Source organism: Symphalangus syndactylus, chromosome 24 (genome assembly GCF_028878055.3).
Source record: "Symphalangus syndactylus isolate Jambi chromosome 24, NHGRI_mSymSyn1-v2.1_pri, whole genome shotgun sequence".
Taxonomy (NCBI): Eukaryota; Metazoa; Chordata; class Mammalia; order Primates; family Hylobatidae; genus Symphalangus; species Symphalangus syndactylus.
Window position 1 is genome coordinate 55,805,751 of NC_072446.2, and position 18,425 is coordinate 55,824,175.

Genomic DNA, 18,425 nt, shown 5'->3' on the forward strand with positions numbered 1-18,425 from the left:
CACAGAATATTAATAAATTGTGAAATAAACTCATTAAAAAACAGGCCAGGTGTGGTGGCTCATGCCTGTAATCCCAGCACTTGGGGAGGCCAAGGTAGGAGGATCACTTGAGGTTAGGAGTTTGAGTCCAGCCTGGCCAACATGGTGAAACCCCATCTCTACTAAAAATACGAAAATTAGCCGGGTATGGTGGTGCAAGCCTGTAATCTGAGCTTCTCAGGAGGCTGAGGCAGCAGAATCACTTGCGCCTGAGAGGCAGAGGTTGCAGTGAGCCTAGATTGCACCACTGCACTCCAGCCTGGATGGCAGAGCAAGATTCTGTGCATGTGTGTATATATATATATAGCCCACAGATAGAGCCAGACAATGCACTTTTTGCTTTTTAGAAGTCAAAGCATAAGATTTCTATGCCCAAAACGTGACCTGTCCCATTCTGCTCTGCTGAATAAAAAGGGAAGAATATATTAGATATAACATAACAAAGGCTTTGTTCGATGATGCATGCAGTGGAATTTTAATGTTATACTTTTCCTACAAACATGCTTTTAATAAGGCAGTAAACTGTATTCAGCTAAAGATGAAAATAATTGATCCATTTTGAGCCATTAAGGCGGTTTTTTTTTTTTTTTACTTTACTTTCATCCTACTTTTCATTTTCATGGAGAGTACCGAGGTAATAGCAGATGAATTTCAATTAGTTTCAATTAGTGCCATAAATTGTTACAATGTATCGGGTTGCTGGGTTCTATCAGAAACCCCCCAGCAGAACACTCCAGGTTTTGCTTGCAGTTGAAAGCAGCATTTGAGCCTGTGATGTCAGCTCTTCTCCATGGCACTAGAGCAGCTCTAATAGTTTAGGGTAATTTACTTCTATAAATCCATCCAACTCTAGAGCCCAGAAAACCATGTCCTCTGGATGGACTAATTCCATCACAGAACCACTGTGTTCTCCTTTGGAAGCAGAAGATGTGAAATAAAACAGTGACTGTGGGAAGGAGCTACACTTTGGGGTGATATCTGTGTGCGTCTGCAATAGGTAGAAGTTCAAAGGAGAGCCGACTTCCTCCTGGGAGTATCTCTTGTTCTTGATGCCCAATATCCACTGTTCTAGAACAATCCATCCACCATTCTCCCCTCACATCCCTGGGCTTCAGTAACATCAGCCCTGGTGTTTGCCAGGATTCAGGGTGTGGTTCCCGGAGGGACAGGTCACCCAACCACAGCCAGTGGGACACAATGAAACTATTTTTCACTGTCCTTGGCTCCCTTGCCCCAATTCACATGCTAAAGTATTTTAAAAAGGGGAAATTAGCACTGAGGGAGTAAAAATAAACTATGATGAAAACTGTCCACATTCCTCCTGGTGTTATTAGGGTGACATGAAGGAAAAGCAAGGACTGAAATGTCCAGGACGGTCACGCATCACTCCATGCAACCTTTCAAATGTGCATAAGCACAGCCCTGCTCCTTGCTTTCCATCGTGTGCCAGACTTCTAGCTTCTGGCTTCAAATGCCAATGAGACAGGCAGGTGGGAGGGGGTCCCTAGAAAAACTCCAACCAGCCTGCACATCGGGGTGGAGCCTCAGGAAGTCCATGCCATCTGCAGTGGGGAGGAGCCTGGCCCCTCCTCTTCCTGTGTGGAACCTGGGAATCAAGTAGCTGGCTGGCCTGGCGGAGGATCCTGCTTCCCCTCCCACACCCCTTTTTTTTCCTTTCACCCAGTAAAACCCTGTTTTACTCACCCTTCAAACTGTCTGCGAGCCTACATTTTCGTGGCCACGGGACGGACAAGGACCCCGTCTTTAGCTGAACTACGGAAAAGCCCTGCAACACCACCATCTCATAGCTGACTTGGAAATAAGCTAGCAGTGGCTGTGTCAGCGAGACCACCACATGCAGCAAGGGTGGCCACTTCCAGCTAGCTCCTGCATCCACAGCTGCCTCGCCTCAATTGGCTACTGCCATCCATGGTAAGCCATTCTCCCGTGGTCACCTTCTCTCTGCTGGCATGGGTACTACAGATGGAAAGGCCATTTTCCCAAAGTGCTATGTGTGTACAGCAGCACCCGCCTGGTCAGCTCCCATTCCTAAAAGGTAACCAGTTAAACTTGGACGTGGCTGGGTGCTTGCAGCCCGCCAATGTCTGTCCCTGCCCATGCCTCTGGCTTCATCTCCTGCTGCTGCCCTTCACAGACTCTGCCCAGCCCAGGTTGTTGGTCCAGTGTCTTTTGGACACAATCCAAACTCCCCCAGCCTCTCTCTCTTCTTATCCTGTCCCCCTTCAACACTGAGCTCAAATCCTCCTTTCTCGGGGAGGCCTTCTCCAAACTTCACAGCCTCCAGGGCTCTCCTGAAGGCCACAGTGCCTCTATAGCTGACTGGCACCCGGTGTACACGGATCCCTGTCTTCAAATAGAGACTGATATCCTCAACTTCATCAGGGCCCTGGTGGCAGGGGCTGAGACTTCTACTCTGGGGTACCTTTAATTCCATCACACGTAGAAGTAAGAGCAATGCTAATGGCAGCCTCTATTTATGAAACTCTTTCTACGTATGAGAGACTGTCCTGAGTATGGCATGTAATCTCATTTATCTCTTTTCACCCTCTCAGCAACCCGTGTGAGGTAGATATTATCTAGAATCTGAGACACAAAGCAGTTAAGTAACTTGCCCAGGGAAACGGCAGACCCAAGATTTGAACCCAAGTCATGTGACTCCAGAACCCGAGCTAGACTGCCTTTATAAATGTCTGTTATTTGTGAGGAGGAGCTTAACTCATCCTGTTTAGCCAGCATGTTATTATTCTCATTACCAAGGATGAATTTTTAAAGAATAGCTTCAATTTCATTCAAGAGTTCTCTTGTCTTCATCTCAATTGACCATCTATTTCCAGGTTAGGCCGAATGCAAAAAGTTTTGATAAAACTCACCATGTGGGGGGTAAGGAAAAGAGTTACATCCTGAACTGTCTTCACTCACATTCAGTAAAACATTTATTTTGCATTTACCATGTGCCAGGCACTATGCTGGATACAAGTGACATTGAGATAGAGTAGAGCTGAAATTATCAAAGAAATGGCTTGGAGCTTCAGCCAAGTATGATACTGTAGATGTCTCAGAAGCAATGCTGCAACAGCTATATTCTTTTCAAAATGCAGTTCTAGAAAGACCACTAGGCTTTCCACAGTATGAAAAGGGATTTGAAAGCCCAGCAATGAAACTCAAGTATCATACACCCAAATTCTCAGTTAAGAAATAGAGGTCACAAGGTGACTGAAGTGATTTGGCATGAATGTATATTTCTACATGGAATACCCTCCCTGCTAAACATTTCAGCCTGCCAGGGAAGCCAACGGTGTATTTAGGAGGCTCTATCTCGAGGCCTCCTTTCACGCTGGATCCTACTCTTTGCTGCATTTCCTGGGAGCCTCTGTGGGTATAATTCTGTCTGTAGTTGTTGGTTCTTGGCTCAGGTCGGAATGGGCTTTCTGTCCTAGGCCTGCCCTGCTCTGAGATTTGGACTGTGATACAGTGATGCTACAAGAATAATAATGGCAAGAATAAGGTCTGAGTGGGACTAAAGTTATGTCTGAATATGACCTGGATTACAGAAAAGATACAAAGAGGAGAAAGTTTTTTTAAGGCAAGATGTTAACATTTTTTCTGAACTTTGTTTACTTGAGAACTCATTTGAAAAGGGCCTTTACACAGAGTTCAATTAACTTGGCCAGGTCAGGTTTCCCTGAAGGCTCCCAGAGCTTGGTCCCAGCATTTGAGTGTTAAGAGCACCTACCTGGGAGGTGCCCCGGGGAGTCATTAAGCACCCGACCTGGAGAAAATCACCTACATGTAAGACAGGAAACTAATTTCCACATACTTCTTATCCTGACTATTTGGTGGACAAAAGCAGGCACTCCAAATGGCTTTATGCACTGGCTGCTGGGAGTCAGTCATAAATCTTGAAAAAGCATTTCCCTTTAAGGGGGCACCACAGCATCACCATCCCTGACAACTGGCCAAGTCAGCAGAATAACACTGATGCTCTTACCCCATCTGAGAACCAAGAGGACAATACAAAGGCACTTGAAAGAGACCACAGTGCTTCTTGCTTTGGGGTTTCCAAATTCTCTGCCATCAACATTCCACCTTAAGACCTTGCAGTGCCACTTTCGAAGGCTCTTTTCTTGGTCAAATGCTCCCTAGCCCAAACATCCAAAACACACAAAGGTTCAAAGTTAAAGCACAGCACTGCAGGCTGACAGGATTGGGTGCAGTCTTAAAGACGAACTGTGCATTTTGTCTTGAACCACTGGCTTTTCTGCTTTTAGGGAACTTATGGTACATTTGGAGGTCTGAACGTCATGAAATGGTAATAATTTGTCAAAAATGTTATGGCCAAAAGCTGGTTACTACAAACTACAGCTCATGTCTGGTTTCATAAGTAAATTTTATCAGAACATGACCCTGCCCATTCATTTACATATTGTCTATAGTTTCTTGTTCACTAAATGGGCAGAGTTGAAGAGTTGCAACAGAGACCATATGGCTGGTAAAGTCTAAAAGAAAAAAATTTTTTAAGATAAGGTCTTGCTCTGTCACCCAGGCTGGAGTGCAGTGGCATAATCATGCCTCTCTGCAGCCTTGACCTCCCAAGCTCAATTGATCCTCCCACCTCAGCCTCCTGAGTAGCTGGGACTATAGGTGTACACCACCATGCCCAGCTAATTTTTGTATTTTTTGAAGAGGTGGGGTTTTTCCATGTTTCCCAGGCTGGTCTCAAACTCCTGGGCTCAAGTGATCCTCTCACCTTGGCCCCCCAAAGTGCTGGGATTACAGGCGTGAGCTACCATGCTCAACCAAGTCTAAAATATTTACTATCTGGTATTTTACAGTAAAAATTCACCAACCCATGGATTAGAGAATTTTCCCTGATAAGAAAATACTCTGAGTCTACATAGATCATGGGGTGATTACTACAGAATGACTAAAAGGCTAAAACAGGTTTAAACATACATAGATGCAAAACTGAAAATAATTCCAAGCTTGGACGAAAGTATGAAATACTTTATGACATTTAAAAAATCTGGGTTGCCGGTATAATCTATCTATATATCCCACCTCTACCCAAAGTTTCCAGACTCAGTTGGTTTTATGGGTGATTTCTGTCCAACTCTTAAGTTACTTTGTATTTCAGATCCCCAAAGAATATAGACAGCTTCCAAAAATGCTTTGTGAGACTAGCATACCCTTGATTCCAAAAACCTGACAAAAAATGCATAAAAGAGAGAACTACAGGTCAATCTCATTTATGAATTTAGAGGCAAACAGCCTATAAATAGTATCAGCAAATTGAATCCAGCAACGTATTGAATGCCATTTGACACTCATTTTAAAATGTTGAAGGTAGCAAATTAGTAACTTCTTAATGTAGTAAATGTTATAACTTGGCAAAAGTTGATACCTAAATGGTCCACCAAAAATCAGAATAAATTATATTTAATTTTAATGTATTAAGAAATATAATTAGATTATATTTATATACATGTATTAAATAAATCAGCATGTTTAATTTTACACAGTGATGCCCACTTTCTGGGCACTTAGTGGTTTCACATCTCTGGACTGAACTCTAAACCACAGGTGGCTGTGGAACTCAACCAGGTCACTAACCATCTTCTCACTTTTAGGCAAAAGAAAGGGGCTGCTCTAAGTTATCTCCAAACCTTGACTTCTAGGTTTCAATTAAAGACACAAAGGTAGCCATGCTCTCTTCTGGTTGTTTCACTAGCTGAATGATTTCAATGAAATTCAAGCAATAGAGAGAAAGATGCTGGAGAATACACTTTCGAGTGGCAGAGGCATTTGCACAAATGTTTCACTTTTTCATTTCGATTTAAAAAGTGGCATGCAACTTGAGTCTGTGTATTTGTGGGAAGAACTGTCCAGGCAACACCAAGAAAGAGAACAATGGGTTGTGAAAAGAAGAAAAGGCCCTTCCAATACAGGCCTTTTTCTTCCTAGGTCTTTTCAGCTTCACAAAAGAAGACATATTTTCCATATAATTGCTAAACATGTTTGCTTATTAAATTATTCTTTAATTAGTTAATGATTTTAGCCATGCTTTGCTCTTCGGATATTCATTTTGTATAATAAAATAATTATAGATAATTAAACTATCTCAAGCCTTTTTCTTTCCCCCAGCAAACATGCTGGGTATCCAAAAATGACAACAAGTTGTAAATTAATCTGGAAAACAAAGCATGACAGATGAATGATTTGGTTGGAATTAATTAGGCACTAATTATATACTGGAACTAGATGAAGAATGAGACTCATTATAAAAATAAAACGCTATTCTGAAGAGATGCACAGTTACCGACATCCTTACCTTCTGTGGTGATGGAGTTATTCCTTATCCAAGTCAGTGCCTTAAAGCAATCCTCTTCCTCGTTGAGAGTGAAATGGTTGCAAGGAACTTTCCCCGTGTACCGCCGCTGACTGCTGTTGGGAACCTCCCTGTTTGTCAGGTGTTGACTAATATCAGCCTCTGTAGGGCATGGGACCTGAAGTATGTTAGAGAAATGCTTATTTCAGTGATAATAGATAAAGTGGTGACAGTGGTTAAAAAAAAAAAAAGTAGACATAGCAATGTTCAGTATGTCTTTTTCTGACCCCAGATACAATCAATCAGATTTTAATTGAAGTAAGAAAAAAAAAAAAACAGGTGGAAGGAGCACCTAGAAACAATTCTCAGAGGGAGTTGCTCTAGTTATGTAATGCTGTGTAACAAATTGTTTCAAAACTCCGTGGTAAAAATCAACCATTAGGCTCCCAGCTTATGCAGGATAGTAATTCAGACAGGGCAAGGTAGAGAATGACTTGTCTCTGTTCCACAATGTCTGGGGCCTCAGCTAGGAAGACTCAAACGCTAGGGGTGACTCAGGGGCTGGGGGCTGAAATCATCTGAAGATAATTAAACTATCTCAATCCTTTTTCTTTCCCCTGGAAAATATGCTGGGTATTCAAATGTGACAACAAATTGTCATGATTTGCCTTGCAGTTGATGTTGGCTAAGGGCTGGATCTGAGCTGGGGTTGTTGGCCAGAACACCTACATGTGGCCTCTCCATGTAGCTTGGGCTTCCTCATAACATGGTGGCTGGGTTCCAAGGGAAGTGTTCTGAGAAAGAAAGAGCCAATAGAGAGAGGTCCATGTTCTTTTCCAACCTAGTCTTAGAAGTTGAGCAGTGCCTCTTCCACCATATTCGATTTATGGAGGTAGCCATAAAGGCCTGCCCAGGATCAGGGGAGGGAACTTAGACTCCACCTCTTCATGTAGGAGGGGCAAGGCTCTGGAAGAGGACATGGAAATGAATTGGATGTGGTGGCCATTTTTGGCAAAAATAATCTGCCACAGAAATTCTATCTGGGGTTGAAATTTAAGGGTATAGAGGGGCTAGGCAGAAAAGAAAAGGAAAGAAACAGATTATTATTTACTTTTGAAAAGTATAGAATTATTCCTTGTCTTGTCAGAGAAATATTCTCCTTCTCTTTATTCCCCTCCATCTTTCTCTCATTTTTGATGCAGATGTGTGTGGGAACAGAAACTTTCCTCTACTGTAAGGAAAGTAACAGTAAAAACACAATAAAGGATGATAGCCGAGACTCGTCTTCTGTGTCAAAGATACTGTGGCAAACTGGAGGGTTTGTGCTTGGGCCAGAGAGTTCAGCCATGACTGAGCTCCATCTAGTTGCTGCCAGTGTAGAGTATGGATCCAGTATGGCCAGATCTGACTTCCCAAGAAATGCCAGGCCCTTGAGTTTTCATGTAGACTCCTGATTTTTATTATATTGGTTCAAATTAAAATCAGACAAAGAAGTGTCACTGCAAAAACCAAATAAAACAGCATAGTGACCTGAGTTTCCCCAAATGGGCCACCACTTGGTCCCTCTGATTTTTAATTGGCTGCCAGGTGGCGGTTATGAGGAGAAAAAGGGGGCAAGCAGAGGGGCAGCTTAGAGGGAGCCTGAGGCCTTTGGTGGAAGACCGATACCCACCGGCTTGCTACACTCAGGGTCTAAGACCTCAGGGCTGTGAGGCAAGAATACTCCTAGAGCTATGACAAGCAATAAGTTCACTTGCAGTCAAGATGGATGTTGGGGCAGAGGAAGTTCTTTCTCCTTTGACAAGCAGGCAAATGCTGGCTGGTGCTTAAACTCATGGGGCTTGACTAAACTCCAGCTCACAGGAAACTTTTGGTTATACACTTCCTCAACAGAAATTGTAAAGCCTTAGTACATTGCCGTGATGTATTTAATGCAATTTCAAACTAGATTAAATTAAAATGAAACAGAGCAAAACAGAACCAATGTTTAAAGCTGGATATTCTCTCTCCATTAAGAGGCTGCAGTGAAATTATATTTAGCAAAAGGGAACAACTAAATAAATAATGGTCATTTACTGTAACCAAAATTGCAGAGGTAAAGTTCTCTTATTAGTAATATAGCTGGTTTAGTAATACCCCACTAAAATGTTGATAGCATTATACTCATAGTTATTATAAAGCAGCCCACTGCAGGCTTTGGCGAAAGGTCTGACGTGCACAATACTGAAACTGTGCTTCCGGCTTTTGAAACCTCACTGGAACTACAAGGAGCATTGTAGCATAAAAGAAAATAAAATCTGGGTAACATTACATCAGTTTAATAAGTCATGATTTAACAAACGAAAAGCCTTGGCAGAAAGTGGCAGTGCTAAAGAACAAATTGAGAGCTACTTCATTTATAAAAGTTTCAATGAGTTATCATTTCAAGTAGTGGGTGTTTAGGCAAAAATAAAAAGGAAGAGGAGAAAAAAGAATAAGGTCCAAATTGAAAATTAGCTCACTACAATCTTGAAATGTAATTGCATTCTGATAAGCCACATAATTCTTGTGTGCACTTAAATGTGTAGAGTTGTTTTGCATACTTCTCTACTATAAAGAATAAGAGCAATTAAAGAAAAACTAATGGGATTATGGCATTTTCACAAAGTAGGCAAAACTGAAGCTAGAATTATAAATTCCAAAGCCAAATAAATTTGTCTGCACAGAGTTTAGGAGACGTCAATTAATTAGAAAACGATCTATGGAAAAAGAAGCTTGCTTTGTGATCAGTTCATCATTTACTGTGTTCTTTCATTGAATGGAAGCTTTTAGCAGAAAAAGAATTTGTATGGAGACATTGAGAAGAAGCCAGTACAAGAAATTTCCTTCTTCCACGCGTGCTTATGGGGCCACAGAGCTATCCAGCCTGAAAAGTAAAAAGAAGCTTCCTTTCTGAATGGTTCATCACATACTGTTTTCTTTCATTGAACAGCAGATTTAAACACTAAGAGGAGTTTGTAGGCAGACATTTAGAAGAAGCTAGCAGAAGTTTCTTACACCCATACACTCCTTTTGGTCAAGAGAGGTCACCAGCCCTGAAAAGGAAAAAGAGGCAAGGGAGAGAACAGTCTTTAATATAAGGGCTTGGTTATATTTAATGAAGTGCCACGAGGACTGGTTATCCAAACTGAGGGTTCTCTGCCACTAACTAAAGTGCCACTAACTTTTGAGTGGAGAGCAGCAGATAACTTTTCAACCACACTGATTTGCCATTGCACAGTGCCACCATCACTCAGCAATAACTCACAGCGGCTAGGACTGCTGGCTGCCTAACCCAATATTCTGTCTTCCTTTCTTTCTTAGTAACAGACTCTTGGGAAATATGCTCAGCTGAAAAACTGCATTTCCCAACTCATGACCTAAGAGGTGGTCAGGAGATACACGCAGGAGTCCTTGGATGAGGTAATGAGAAAAGTCATCATGCTCTAGTCCTTCCTCTTTCTTGCCTCTGGCAAATGGAATGACTGGAACACAGCAGCCATTTTAAGATGCTGAGAATGGAAACCACACATTAAAAATAGAAAGAGGGCCAGGCATGGTGACTCACACCTGTAGTCCCAGCACTTTGGGAGGCTGAGGCAGGAGGATCCCTTGAGCCTAGGAGTTTGAGAACAGCCTGGGAAACATGGGAGATCTCATCTCTACTAAAAATACAAAAAAAAAAAAAAATTAGCTGGGTTTGGTGGCATGCACCTGTATAGTCCCAGCTACTCAGGAGGCTGAAGTAGGAGAATCACCTGAGCCGGGGAGGTCAAGGTTGCAGTGAGCTGTGATTGCACCACTGCACTCCAGCCTGCGGGACAGGAGTCAGAACTTGTCAAAAAAAAAAAGAAGATGGAAGGGCCTGGGTTCCTGATGACATCAGGGAGCCACCTTACCAGGCCTGGGTTGCTTTTGTCCAGATATTTTTAATGAGAGAAAGAAATAAACTTCTTCTTTTTGAACTGCTTATTTGACTGCAGCTATAAATACTAAGCTCTAGAATCTCTGTGGTAATGACTTTTAAAAGCCATCAAGTATAAGCCCTGCACCATGTCAATGAGATAAAGGGAAGCAACAAGAAAGGGAAAGGAGAGGGAAAGAGAACCAGAGACAGTGCTTGATCCAGGGCCAGACCACCTGAGTTTGGACCCTAGTCTATCACCTCCCTACTAACTGACCTTGGGCAAACTACCTAAGCTTCACAGCACCCTCGGTTCTCTAACCTACAACATGGGGATGCAAATGGCAGTGACCTCAGGGTATGGTGAGAGTTCCATCTGTTACCATGTGTCTGTCTGGCGGTAAACGTTCAATGGCAGTCAGGTCCTCTCCCGCTTTGAGGCTCCCTGGCAGCAGGCTCCTGTCACCTAGGGTTGACCGTTTTCTTTGGAGTAGACTTTCACTCTATTGGAAAGCTGTTCCTCGGGATGAATAAACACTGCATTCCCACCACTTTTGGGGCCTGTCTAGATCTGTTTCCCAGAGCCATCATGTACAAGACTAATTCGCTCTCCATATGAAAAGTCTTCAAGTATTTGAAGACTGGCTGGCCATCCTGCACACCCTGAATCTTCACTCCTCTGGCTGCACATCTCGAGTGACGGAGCCCCTCCCTTGCTGTGCTTCAGCTTGTTCCTTCCCTTCTTCAATGGGACTCCAAGGAACCAAGGTCATATTGCAAGTGCACTTCTGTTTTTGTGGCACATCCTATGATATAACCATGTTCGGCAGGTAAAAAGTTCATGACCTCTATATTCTCATCATGGATTTTACCCTTGGTCAGGATTAATGCTTTTCTTTCTCCAATTCACTTTCTTGGGCACTCATATTATTGCTGTCTCTAATAGCTGTGTGAAAATTTGCCTGACAGTCTTTTGCTGATGCACTTTGAACTATCTTCTTATTTTTAAGCTTTTGTTGCCCTTTGATTGGGTATTTCTCTTATATTTTGAATTAACTGTAAAAACAGAGTCTTGGTTCTTATAACAGGGTGGTTTGAAGCCCTAACCCTAATCCACCCATGACATTCACTGAATTTTTCTCCTTATGTCATTCTGGTTTACACCTTCACTTTTAACCATTGTGTCTGTTTTCCTTTGTTTTCTCCCTTTTATCTTCTGCAGTGTTGGGAAGGTGAATTCCTTCATGCTGTTTCAAAGGATTCTTTAATCTTATTTCTTCTAAATATAAGAGTCAACACTGAAATAGTACTCTTGGGTTTCTCCACTTAAGACAATGCATATTCCTCCCTTGCCACCTCCCTCCCAATTTTCAACAACTTCTTGGTCTTTATTAATTTAGCTTAAGAGTCATTTTCTATTTTGCATTTATTCTCAGATTTACAATTATTTAGATTACATTTTTAAATTGTTTGTGGTGCTTGCCACCTGTCCTTTTATACTACTATGAAATTCTATATTTTCTTTCTTTCTTTTTTTTTTCTTTTTTTTTTTTGAGACAGTCTTGCTCTGTCGCCCAGGCTGGAGTGCAGTGGCACAATCTCGGCTCACTGCGACCTCCGCCTCCTGGTTCAAGTGATTCTCTTGCCTCAGCCTCCCAAGTAGCTGGGATTACAAGACCCCACCACCACACCTGGCTAATTTTTGTATTTTTAGTAGAGATGGGGTTTCACCATGTTGGTCAGGCTGGTCTTGAACTCCTGACCTCAAGCGATCCACCTGCCTCGGCCTCCCAAAGTGCTGGGATTACAGATGTGAGCCACCACGCCTGGCTGAAGTTCTAAATTTTCTTTTCTATTTCAATTATTTTGAGTGCACATTAAGCAAAGAACACGGAAGATAATTTTTTCTGAGGCCTTGCATATAAAAGAATGGCTATCTGCTATTTTCAAATATGAGAGATTTAGGTGGGCATAGAATTACTGAATCACCACTTTTCATCAAAATTCTGTGGGATTAGTTTCACTTTCTTTTGCTATTTAACGCTGGAGATAAAATTTTGATATCTGTTTTATTTTTGTTCTTGTTTAGGGAGAACGGTTGTAATCTGTTATTTTTCTTTTGAAGTTTGTTTGATTTTTTCCTGCCATTCTATGAGAAACTATTTATCTTCCTCAATGCAATTTGATCACCTAGCCCCTGAAATGGCAGCTGAAGCATCGGAAGAGCAGAGGCTAAGCTAAGAAGGCCACAGGGTTAGACAAAAAGGGAGATGGGTGACTAAGAAAGAATTGAAATTCTGTCAGAACATAAATGAGAAAATTTTTCTTTGATTTTGCCTAGAATGTGGTCAGCTGAACAATATGTTTTTCAGGTAAAAAAGTTTTCTTCTAGAATATCTTTAATTATTGTCTCTATTCCTTTTCTTTGAGTCTCTTCTTCAGGAAAACCAATTATTTCTATGCTGCCTCCATGCCTATCAGACCCTGTTTTCTCCTGAACCAAGCATTTCCCTTTGTCCTCTGCTTCTGCCCTCCAGGGGTGCTCTGTCTTCAGCATCACTAACTGTTTAGCAGCAGTTCTGTCTCTGATAGGGATTTCATTTTAATTCTTTCTTATTCACCCATCTCCCTTTTCATCTGTGGCCTTCTCAGCTTTGCCTCTGCTCTTTCAATGGCTTCAGCTCCCATTTCAGAGGGCAGGTGATCAAATTGTATTGAGGATGATAAATAGTTGCCTGCAATGTGTGTGTGTGTGTGTGTGTGTGTGTGGCCTGAATTTTTCAACATTTTCAAAACTATGTTCTTCCTCTGATTTTTCCAAATATTGTATTGTTCTCTTTCTCTTATTGTGTTATCTTTTTATTCTAGCTGTCCTTTGCTGTTCAGCAAACTCACACTAAAACTTAGTAGCTTAAACAACTACTTTCTTAACTTTCCATGATTTTGTTGGTCAGAAAGTTGGGTAGCATTTGGATGAGCAATTCTTTTATTCTGTGTGCTGTGGACAGGAGTCACTTGGCAACTTTCAGCTGGTGGATGGACTGATCTGGAGGATCTGAAATTGTTTCACTCACACGCCCAGTGCCTTGCAAGGCTGGCTGAAGGGCTGGGATCAGTGGGGACTGGGAGGCAGAGAGCTCACCTACAGCATCTCCAGCATGGCAACCCCAGGGCATCAGAACTTCTCACGTGGCACCTCAGGACTCCAGGAGCGACTGCTGCCACAATCCAGGAGGCACTGTATGGTCTCTGTGACTTGGCCTCAGAAGTCACACCATATCACAACCTTTGCACTTTGTTGGCCAAGGCAGTCACAAGGCTGCCCAGATTCGAGGAGAGGAGACATAGACTCTACCTCTTAGATGGAAGAGGCATCAAAGAATTTGCAGCCATTTTTAAAACAGCCAGTTTTCTTTGACTGCATGCTTTTATTTTCCCCTGCAATCATTCTCAAAGTGAGATCTCTATATAGTAGGTGCTGTCAAATGACACGGGGGAGTGTCTTTCTCAGGTCTCTTACTGGGAGGTACAGCACTGGTGTAGATGGGTCTTTCCTCCCTGCTGTGTGTAGAAGGCTGTCACCTGGGCTGCACCATTCTGGATGCCACACTTTTACTGACCCAGTCTAAGACATGATTAATCCCTTTGGAGACAACGTAACATTGCCAACCCACATCAAGCTCACTGTATACTACAGTCCCAGCTCTTCTTCTTGCTTGCTTGGAAGTACCTGCCCTGTCAGCTGCTAGTGACCCCCCACCCATGAACAATCCATACCACAGTCTTCTCATGCTCAACACCAAGCTCATTTGATTTCAGTTAGTACATTTTTGTTCTTCCTCTTTATGAGGTTCCTCAAATCCAGGCCTGGGGCAGGCATCTCTCTGCTGCTCCTTGACCATCCATGAGTCATGGAGAGTGGCCCTGTGATCTCAGAGGGGTTTTCAGAACCAGAGTGTGTTTGCCAACAAAAATGATCAACATTGATTGGAGGGGTGGAGAAGGAATTATAGAGTCCGGAAAGTGAGCCAGCTAAATCTTCATCTTCGAAAATGGAGAGGCTGTAGATAATGTCTGAAGTTGACAGAGCTAGGAAGGATATTCTATGAACATATTACTGTATTTGGAGTTATGCAGGTAGCCACTGAAAAACTAAGAACAGAAATGCTTCAAACTGGTTGCCTCTGGAAAGAGAGCTGGGAGGAATAGTGGGCTGGGAGAGACCAGCTCTCCTCATGCTCAGCCCTGCAGTGCAATGTAGTATTTTTCCTTGTGCATGGATTTTGTAATAAGAAATAGGGATGTGCATTTGGATATTAAAAACATTATACAACAATTTAGAGTGAGGCGTGCCATTTAAAAGGTCTGATTAGAGGTTGCGGTTTGTAATTACATTTTATAAAGGGTTGTCTTCTTGCTTTGGGTTTAAGCTCTGTTTTCATTATTTTAATTTGTTTTTTAGAAAATCACAAAATTGGGACAAAACCAGGAGAGAGTTGAAACAATGGGGGAAGGGGGAGAAAAGCTCCCCAGTGAATTCAGCTGCCCTTTCTGTATCACTCTATGTACTTTGATTTTATGTCCTTCTGGAAAAATTAAATTGGAACTCCCTTTATCACTTCTTCATTTCATTTTTTTCCGTTGTAAAAAGGGCAAGAGCTTAATGTGCCACAGACTAAAGCTGCAGGGGCAGCTGGGCACACATGGGCAGATGCCCGAGGCTCTGGGCAGCTGGCTGGGTCTTCCACTCAGTTTCCAAAGTACGCAGTCGCGGCAGCAGCTGGAACCTGGCAGGCAGGTGACTGGGAGACAAGCTAAGGGGGTGCATGGTATTTCTGTCTGGTTTAATGTTTTAACAAGTAAGAGGAATACTTAAATATCAAAACAAAGTATCCCTGCAGTAAATGTTTATCCTTTAACCATAAAAATATCCTTTTATACCCTTTGAGAATTGAGAGGAGAGGGGAGGAGATGGGGGAGGGGAGGGGAGGGGAGGGGAGGGGAGAAGAATGGAGAGGAGGGGAGGGGAGAGAAGAAGGGAGGGGAGGGGAGTGGAGGGGAGGAAAGGGGAGAGGAGGGAAGGGGAAAGGAATGGAGAGGAGAGAAGGGGAGGGGAGGGGAGGAGAGAGATTCTTCAGAGGTTGATCCAAGCTACTGAAAGGGTTGTTCCTTCACCAGCATCCTTGGCCTCACCCGGGAGCTTGTTAGAAATGTAACATCTTCCTGTTCCCCTAAGTGGCCTGACAATCTGTGGAAATGTGAACTCAGGCAAATCGAGAGGTTCAAATCTTTGTGTTCATTGAAGAACACCTGTGAAACTGCTCAGGCCATCAGGGTATGCATATATCAAGAGCCACCCAGTATCTGAAAGATGTCACTTTACAGAGACAGTGTGTACCATTCTGACGTTACAAAGGTGGAGTTGGTAGGTGTGTCCAGGCCAAACAGTGGGACTGGACACAGGGTCAGTGGCCCAAAAAGAGTGCTGAATGTTTGCTGCACATGCTTAAAAATGCAGAGTCGCGCTGAACCTAAGGGTTTACATGTAGATTCTCTGGTCACTGAGCATAGCCAGGTGAACAAAGTACCCAAGATGTGTGGCTAGACTCACAGAGCTCAGGGTCAGGTTAACCCATGTGTGAGCTCTGCCTGCCACAATGAGATGAGCCTTATTGAAAAGGAACAAATTGTTCCTAAACCAGAAGAGGCTGCGCAGAAGAAAAAGCCCAGAAGAAACTGAATAAATGGAAACTTACGGCACAGGAATAGACTCATCAAACAATAAATGGAATTAAAAGTATAGGAAGGAAGGAAAGAAGGAAGGAAGGAAAGAAGGAAGGAAGGACAGAAAGAAAGAAGGAAGAAAGGATGGAAGGAAGGAAGGAAAAAAGAAGGAAGGAAGCAAAGCAAAGCAAAGCAAAGAAAATGTAGCGTCTCAGGCTCCCCACCCCATGGCCTCCTGCTCCTAATCTGCATTTTAACAAGAAGCACAGGGGATTCATGTGCACAGCACAGTTTGAGAGGTGCTATTCTAAGGTGTAGATGAGGAATTCTTAGTCAAGAAAGCGCAAGCTTGTGGTTCTCAGCTTTAGCTTAGAAGCATGTGGGGCACTTAAAAAATACTGACAACTGGGTCCCACCCTAGAATAATTAAAACAACCTCTGGGGGCAGAGCCTAGGCATGGATGTGTTTTCAAAGCACCCAGGTCATCTCAATGTGCGGCCAAGGCAGAAAATATACGGTAAGTGATGCTCAGAGCTGCTGAGCACATTCTGTGACAACACCCAGGTGGAGACCCTGTCTCCTTCATGCGCTGCCTCCTCTGCACTTGGCGATGTCAAGGAAAACTGTCATACACAGGCTGGCATTGAATCCACAACCGTTCACAAGATGGTCTAAATGGGGTGTCTAATCTTTTGGCTTCCCTGAGCCACACTGAAAGAAGAAGAATCATCTTGGACCACACATAAAATACTCAAACACTAAAGACAGCTGATGAGCTGAAGAAAAAAAATTGCAAAAAAAAAAAAAAAGTCATAATGTTTTAAGAAAGTTTACAAATTTGTGTTGAGCCACATTCAAAGCCACCTTGGGCCCATGGGCCATGGGTTTCACAAACTTGGTCTAAGACTTCATCCTTGAATTACAGAGTAAGCCTCTTATCACTGGAGAAATACCTTACTGCTGTAAACTACATGAAACACTCATGCATATTACAAAGTGGAATATTAAAATCTGCTGCCCTAAGACATTGAACAGCTTCAGTGTATCCAGCAATGCTTTACTGAAATGTGGATGGAGAGTTTAACTAAAAGGAAAGCATGGACACTGGGAAACCAATCAGATTTCCTATTTTCATAACTGAGAGACAAAATAAAATAAGGGTCGACAGAAGGTGCACGTGTTTGCAATACTTTTGTGAGAGCCCACTGCTACAGCCAAATGTTAGCCTCTTGAGGCATAAATTAATTTACCACAAATGCATGCCTGGTTGCGTCTGGATTCTGCTAGGGCGAGCAGTATGTGTTAGACTTTTGGACAACAGCTTAAAGAATGACATTTCTCCAACTTGCTGTGATTTTTATCCTTGAGCAGAATGTTTTTCTTGGAATGGGTTTCCGGGAGGGTTTGCGGACATAATTCTGGTTACGTGTGCAGGCCCTGAAGGGTGCTTTTATGAATTTAGAGCAGCAGCTGTCCAGGCAGAGGGATGCTCTTTACCCAGAGAGTGTGTGCCCCAGTAAACATATGAATGGCTTTCATGGAGCTCTCCAGACACGTGGCTTGCACCCCCTGTGCCCGGCCTTACCTGGTACTGCTGCCCGGTGCAGAGGATGAGGTGGTCGTAGAGCACGATCTCGTCCGTGGAAAGCACAACGTGCTTGGCTGCTCGGTCTATGCTGGTCATTCTACCCACCACGACATTAACCCAGGAGCACAGTGACATCAGCGCATAATCTTTATCATTAAAACAGTGGCTGCAAAGAGAGAAGCTCCATAAGTGACATTTCAGCAGCTGACAGCGGGCATTAATTAGACATCTGGTGAGCTGGTTCAAGTCCCCTAGTGGGCTGAGTCTGTGCTCTTGCTGTGAGTTTACCAGGACTGATACTAGGAGATTTTTCGTTATGAAACACTTAGTTACAAATTGACATCTTCCCATTAAAGCTAAATTGTTCCACCTGGCTTAGGTCAGCCCACAACTGGGAGGGTGGGAGGGGTGCGTGTGTGTGTGTGTGTGTGTGTGTGTGTGTGTGTGTGTGTGAAATCACTCATATTATACCTTTCTCCTGCTTCTATTTCAGAGTGGTTGTAAATTTACTTTAGCTGTTAAATTGGTGTATTGACCACAGCCTCAAAGGGAATGAGAAGGAAGAAAGTGACATTGTTGAGGATTCCCAAAGCCAGGGGTCAGAACCCTTGAATACCAAGAACCCTTCCTATTCGCTAATACTTTTCAGTAATGACTCATTCTGAGAATTAGCGTATGGCTTCCTGCTAAAACAACAAAACCCATTTTACTTAAAGAATATAGCAATTAGGGAGTGACGTTCGCAGCAAGTACACTCCCTGGAGACTTTGGGATTCACTCTTCAGGGCAGAGGTGATTTTCTAGG

General features: G+C 42.9%; 1 protein-coding gene and 1 long non-coding RNA gene across 3 annotated transcripts in view; one reads left to right on the forward strand and one right to left on the reverse strand.

The window, feature by feature from the left end:
* CFAP61 (cilia and flagella associated protein 61) overlaps positions 1 to 18,425 on the reverse strand; it is a 318,407-nt gene that overhangs the window by 88,341 nt on the left and 211,641 nt on the right. The window contains exons 20-21 of the mRNA XM_063634162.1: positions 17,618 to 17,786; positions 6,389 to 6,563 (exon numbers count right to left, since the gene is read on the reverse strand). Coding sequence (XP_063490232.1) covers positions 6,389 to 6,563; positions 17,618 to 17,786 — 344 coding nt within the window. The remainder of the gene's footprint in view (positions 1 to 6,388; positions 6,564 to 17,617; positions 17,787 to 18,425) is intronic.
* Positions 1,629 to 14,922, forward strand: LOC129474559 (uncharacterized). 2 transcript variants are annotated; one of them, XR_008654566.1, is made up of 4 exons: positions 1,629 to 1,971; positions 9,728 to 9,826; positions 10,877 to 11,137; positions 13,316 to 14,922. It is a non-coding gene; the product is annotated as an uncharacterized lncRNA (long non-coding RNA). The 2 variants fall into 2 exon arrangements; XR_008654565.1 differs by having other exon boundaries at positions 10,931 to 11,137.